This window comes from Dufourea novaeangliae, unplaced genomic scaffold (assembly GCF_001272555.1).
Source record: "Dufourea novaeangliae isolate 0120121106 unplaced genomic scaffold, ASM127255v1 scaffold108, whole genome shotgun sequence".
NCBI classification, from domain to species: domain Eukaryota; kingdom Metazoa; phylum Arthropoda; class Insecta; order Hymenoptera; family Halictidae; genus Dufourea; species Dufourea novaeangliae.
In genome coordinates this window covers 3,408,188-3,415,113 of record NW_015374014.1, presented here as the reverse complement: position 1 = coordinate 3,415,113, position 6,926 = coordinate 3,408,188, and the positions used below count along the sequence as shown (strand labels likewise).

The following is a 6,926-nucleotide window of genomic DNA, read 5'->3' as shown; positions in this document are numbered from 1 at the left end:
TTTCATGGAATCCGTTTAAGGTGATTCATACCTGACTCTCTAGACAATAAAGCATCGTATTACTAATTAGTATTAAACACCCACTAATACATTTTAATAGCGTATAAAAATTGTATCTATGAATTTCAACGACATTTCCAATGATCATTCTTCGCTATATTATAAATAAAAAATATATTTTGGTTAGTCGTATGACTCCGCTGTGCTCATTTCTGGTACGTTTGGCAATGTTGTTTTTGCACACATGTCTATATACGTGCGTGCGTGTTCAGTTTTCCCGCGTATAGTCAATATTCAATATTCTTATATATAAAGTAAATTATATTCTCGTGCATTACAATTTAGAAAATTAGAATTCACTAAAACTCAAAATAAGTAAAATATTTTTTATATTTATTTGAATTTCGCCGGTATGACCCTACTTCAGCAATGTTGCCAAGTCCTCAAGATAGTTCAAATAGCTATCCACCTACCGACAAATCCCGGACTTTATTGTAAAAGATTAAACTTATTATCAGAAAGCTCGGGATTTATACCTTCAGTACCTAATTTTTGGTGAACAGTTCCAGTTTCTGTGAAAAGAAAAGATTATACTTCCGGTAAGATATCGTAAAACTGCCATAAGAGCTGTATTAGAAATGGAATCTTTGACAAACTTTTTCTTATTTATTTCATCCTGGTCTCAAATCATTCGACCTAGTCTCAAATTTTTCGAGTGTGTGTACTTCGTTCTAAGAAACAATCTGTATGAATTTTATTTAATTATCTTGTCTTTCGAATTTGGCACGAACCGCCTTAAATGAAATATCGGTACCTCGTTCATTGCATATATTATGATGTCATATTATTTCTCAATCATTTTTATTATAATAGAGTTACTAGAATATGTATTTCTCACTCGTGTAAGAGTACGATTAGAGTCTATGAATAATTATTACTTTTGTTGGATTCTTCGACCCATTTTAATACGTTATATTATCAGAATTTCTTCTTTAAAACACTCTATACAATTACACGAAACAACTTGTAAAAGTATAAATGCAATGATTTAAGTTGAATAGTAATTTTTATATACACTATTAGGATTTTAATATAAAAATAGCTGTCTACCGCATACAGAGTAGGGCGAATGATGTTAAAAGAACAGCGGTTCCAAAGAAAAATGCGGAAGAACGGTCTTTTAGGAGCTGCAGGATATTTTATTCTAGTTAAATTTTCTGTCTTTCCAGGTCAGTCAAGTTACCCCATTTTTCATAAACGTGAACGCAACGGGATAAAGTTCCAGCGAGAAATCGTGTTCTACAGGAAAGACTTCCCTCCGCAGTTTTATAGGTTCCGTCGCTAACGATATCAACGATACGCTCGCGAAATTACTCTAGTTCCACGGAATTCATTGGTTGGAAAATCGAATCTTAAATTTATTATGTCCACGACTCATTACACTAGTGGTTCCAACAGAGCTACTCATTTTAATGCTATAAACGTTGTAATGACGGATTGCATTTAGCGCGTGATATTGTTTATTCCCTGTTCGATGATCGCTGTAAATATTAATTTTTAGCTTCAGACCTTCTATAGTCTTGAATCAATCTGTAACGTAACAAAATTCGAGATTTCCGCGGTATGTAAACAAATTTAAACGAATCTGAATAGTTGCATTGATTAACGTATATTAAAAAATTAAAGATTTCACTAACTAACCATCGTTTAAAAAACTACACATATTTGAATCAGAAAAAATATCTCGCCAGAGGATATGATTTCAGTAAAATTTTACAAATAATTCCCAACTTTTGTGCGGGAGTATATACTTAAATTACTACTATTAGACTAAATTTTAATTGAATTGTATGATATATATTATGTATATAATTCTGAATATATATTTAGATATAATAATTGGAAAACTATTTAATAAATTAATTGAAACATTTGTTTAAACTTGGATTTAGCAGAATTGAATGGTTCGAGACAGGACAGTTAAAGTATTAAGAAGACCGATGAATAATTAAGGAACCCATATATTGGAAAAAAGTATTAAACGGGATTATTGAAATGGTTGTATAATACAGGAACAACGCGACAAACTTGAAAAGTGATAAGAAAGTTTAAGTTTCCGGCCAAACGATCCCTGGTATCGGACCCCGGTCACGCACGATCTACAAAATCTCTATCGTTTCTCGCGATAGCTCCTCGTATTGCTTATTGTAGTTCTTTGCGAAACTTTCAACTTAAATATTTTGAAATGTTGTGTTGGTGTCGTGTTCCTATCGGTAGATTAAAGTCTACAAGGAATCTTTTTAAATACTCTATTAACGTAAAATTACACCCCTTACATGAACACTTACAAAAATTTATTTTCCTTAATTATAACTTTTGCTGCATCAAAATTTAAATTACCTACAATTGGTTCTTTAATATAGAATACATTTGAAGGTACTTTCCTGCCATAGTAAACCAATGAAACAAGAATAATATTTGAATATAATTTACTTGAAATTTTAGTCAACAAGAAAACTGCAGATAAAAATCTAATATTATATTAGGTTTTACATTTATTTTAGGATTTAGACAAGAATTGTCGATGTTTAACTAAAAATTGTAACTAATCCAATGGAAAATTAACAAAGTCAGGATATGCAATATTTACATTCTTTCAGAATCTTGGTTTTATATTATGTTCTTTAATACCTCTTTATAGTGCAAAAGGTTTACACAATTTTATGTGCAAACGTTAAAACTTACAATAAACATAAGGTTTCTAGGCAGATTACTTGCGTTTACAGCGTTGATAGTATGTCAAAACGATAGTATGTCACAACTGCGACACGACCATGAATATTACTGACAATAAAAACGCAACTGCACAGTGTGAATCGATCGTTAGAACTGTGCAGTTAAGTATTGACTTGAGCTTCAAAAAGTGCGGTTACTTTTGATTCTAATGGATTCTGTATATACATCAGCCAACTAACATTTTTCGGTAATTACTCGTATTACTGGTCCTACTCGGTTGTTTATGAATAATTTTCAAAATGCACATACTCGTAATGCACTTCAATACTAAGGGGTCATTCCGGTTTTCACTCCAAAAAATTAAGCGCTTTTCGAGACTTTATTGCGAAAAAAAGAAATACAGTAATGGTACAAAAAATTATTCCATTTATTAAATTACATTTCTATAATAAATAAAATATATATAAGTAATAAAATTAATGTTTTTAAAGTTGTTTGTTTAAAAAGTGGTGCCTCGCTGACGCGGGTGATTCAGCTGTTAGGCTTATCTGAAATACGGAATCCAAACGTAGTATTGATTAATATCACTGTCGCTATCATCCGCACTAGAATTAATGATTTGTCTTAAAAATTAACAAAATGGCAAACAAAAATGCAAACAAATGATTCTCGGCTTTTTTATTTTTGCTATTTTAGTCCGCCATTTTGTTAATTTTGAAGATAATCATTAACTCTAGTTCAGACGATAGTGACAGTATACTAATCAAAAATCCGTTTGGATTTCTAGTTTCAGATAAGTCTAACAGTTGGAATCACCTACGCCAGCAAGGCATAACTTTTTAAACAAACAACTTTAAAAACATTAATTTTATTACTTCTATATTTCTTACATACCTACTGTACCTGTTATATACCTCCTATTATATTTTTTTTCGTCGCAATAAATTCCCGTAAGACGCTTAACTTGTGGACGCGCAAACCGGAATGACCGTTTCATTAAACATCATTTTTTTACCGAGATATCGAGACATGTCGCGACATTTAAACACGATCTACAGTTCGCACGACAAAATCGCATAATTTCCCCGCAATCTATACAATTGCATATATTCCCGATAAACATATATAAATACGTATTACATGTAACACAAAAATCAAAGAAAATTTCCAATGTTCGCAAAACCAGAGAGTGCTAGTCGAATACCTCGACAGGCATCGCCGAAGCCTGTGCACTTCGATGCACTTGCTCGGTTCGACGCGGTGCATGACCACGCATATTGCAAATCTCGTGGGAGTTAAATCGAGACCGACTCTAAAAACAAAAAAAAAGGATATTAAACAACGTTCAACTTGTTCCATACCGACCGGACGCGGTCGCCTATGAAAAAAAAAAAGAATTCGCCTATAAAAAAAAACGGCGGTGAACCGATTGTACACACACAGGGTCGACGATTTCATCCCCGGAAACTTACGGTCGAGCGTCGAATTGACGGAGAACACGCGGGCTTGACAATCGTGTCGAAATATCTAGGAATATCGAAAGCTCGGTCACCGTCCATTGACGTATATTGTTTCTCGATAACGAGGATAATGCGCGTAAATATAATTTGCCAGTTTTCACTCTGTTTCACGCGGTCACCTCGCCTAGCAGAACGATCGAAGAGAACCGATTATCAATTCGCGACCCTGCGCGATTTTACTGAACGTATCGGATCCGTCGATCGTGAAGTACTTACCGCACATTTTCTAGACGGCGCACAGTGTGGCGTTTCAGCGATCTAGCGGTATAAAATTCAATTTCGACGATGATCCAGATTTGTAAAGACACATTATAAATCAATAAGCAGTGACTTAATACCGGTATAATTTTTATACTTATTTATATATATTTATTTCGATTTTCGATAATGTATCAGTTTCGGTATAGCTTTGCTGGTACAATACCGATATCAAAATTATACCGGTTGTAGTATACCGGTATAATTTTTATAATTATTATACCGGTATTATGCCCAGGGACTTACAACCGGTATGATTTTATTCAGACTTCAGTTCTTAAAACAATATATTCCGCTTACAAAATATGATCAGCACTTCAAGTTTCGAGGTTCTGAGTTGCGAAATCGACAGTCTCAAAATCTTACAAAGTTTCAGATTCGAGTTTCGAGAATTTCAAAATTAAATTCCAACTCACCCTTAGTTTTGATAGAAATAGAAAACTTTGAAAAAATATATTCCTCATGACTGCACACGTGGATCATAATATATATATGGTATGATATGGATTATATTGAATAGAGTGGGTATTGTTTTATGTATCACGCCCGGATACACCAATTTCAGGACCAAAATCGAATTTTCCTTTTAGCATCCGCGTGATCCTCTTGCAACGATGCATATTTTCCACCATTTCGACAACACTTTCACCGTTATCCGTATTTTTTTGTCCTCGGTGTAACACGCGCGTGTAACCGGAATAGAATTTCGTTTACGAAATATTGGCGCGACCTCTATTTTTTGTCGGCAGTTAGAGCATTTCGAATCGTTGAAATACGACCACGTTGAATTGTAATCGGGTTTGGTTGTTGGCCCATTTTACGCGCGATGAGATTACCCGCGCACCATTTCGCGGGCAACAAAATCTCTGGGATACGCTTGGCTACGCGCCGTAATTTAAGGAGATCTACGATCGTAAGATATGATGGGTGAACGGGCGCGCTTTTCATTCCCAATCGATTACGCCGAACACTTTCTGTCGTTTCGCGGACAGAAACGATTAGAACCAGAACGTTTCAATTATAATACATGGAAACGCTGGTACAGATGATAAATGTCACGGGGAACTTTCGTACTTTCAAATTTCGTCCCGATGAAGAATTAGCATAAATAAACATAATTATAAATATGCAGATCGTCGGTCCTTCGGGCCATCTCATGGAAGTTTTGCACGCTAATGACTCCGTTCGCCCTATGCATCAATCACTCTAATAGAAGCAATTACGAGAGTGTATTGGTAATAATATTGGATGCCTCGTTTGGATGTGTTCGTACTGGACTTTGGTTATTTTTGTTCACTTAAGCATAGTTTCTTAATAATTCAAGATTTAAGAGAAAAAGATAGTGTTAGAATAATCCAAGGTGATATTCAAAATAATTTTGACAAAATCGATAATTTAAGAATTATACTATTTTTAACCTATTCTCCGTGACTACTAAAACTGAAGGATACTTTCTACAGATCGTGATTTCATGTAAAAGCAAACGGTTTTAAAAACTACGAAAATGTTTGTTTGTTTTATAAATACTTTAAGGGAATGAGTGATAAACAGAACAAAACATTCATTTCCTTTTAAATCACTTCTTACATATTCTTTGTTGTAAAGTATGTTGCAGGAATAATTATTTACAACCTCTTGGTGCAGTATTCATTGAAAAGATACTAAATATGGACGAAGTACGTAAACGAAGTAAGTTTCCTGTATTTTGTACATTTATTTGGGAAATGTGTTTAATACAATGAGTTTCATTAACAGGAGATAAAAGCCCGCAAAATGGAGACATAGTGAATTTATCAGCTAACCAAGAGGATGAAACAATATCAGAAACTCCAACAAAAAACCTGAAGTACTATTTTAACAGATTTAGGTATTACCATTACTGTTTAGCAGAGAAACTGGATACCATAATTGGAGTTGTGTGTCTCACCATAATAAAAATATATTTTTCCTTGATGGGTTACGAACAGTCTGCCTTGGAAGACATTGAAGCACCAGATTAAAAATGGCAACGGGTGATTGACATGGAAAAGACACCTGTTACTTTTCTCATAAATATTTTATCACAATACGTTCATTAAAAGTTTATGTGAAAAAAATACATCTGTTACTTCTTTTTTCGTTCTTGTCGTACGAAAAATATTCCTAAAGCGCTTCAAAACCACTTGTTACAGAACTATTATATTTATTTCTCACTTCTAATTGAGATACACTCTCTTGCATTACAAATTCGGAGGCACCTATTTTGTATTAGTTACTTTCAATCTCGGCTTTTTTATTTATTAAAATAATTAATTAATTTAATAAAAAGTAATTCGTCTTTTGATACAGAAAAACAAATAAGGAACACTACGCAGATATATTTTTATTCGATATACACCTTTATCTGTGTATTATGTGTATCAGTGAATAATC

At 33.6% G+C, this 6,926-nt stretch overlaps 1 protein-coding gene across 1 annotated transcript; it reads left to right on the top strand.

Moving 5' to 3' along the window:
• Nucleotides 1-6,132: 6,132 nt before the first annotated feature.
• Nucleotides 6,133-6,519, top strand: LOC107188789. Its single transcript, XM_015577147.1, has 2 exons — nucleotides 6,133-6,203; nucleotides 6,270-6,519. The coding sequence occupies exons 1-2, from the start codon at nucleotides 6,182-6,184 to the stop codon at nucleotides 6,512-6,514; spliced, it is 267 nt and encodes an 88-aa protein (XP_015432633.1). The 5' UTR covers nucleotides 6,133-6,181; the 3' UTR covers nucleotides 6,515-6,519.
• Nucleotides 6,520-6,926: the final 407 nt, after the last annotated feature.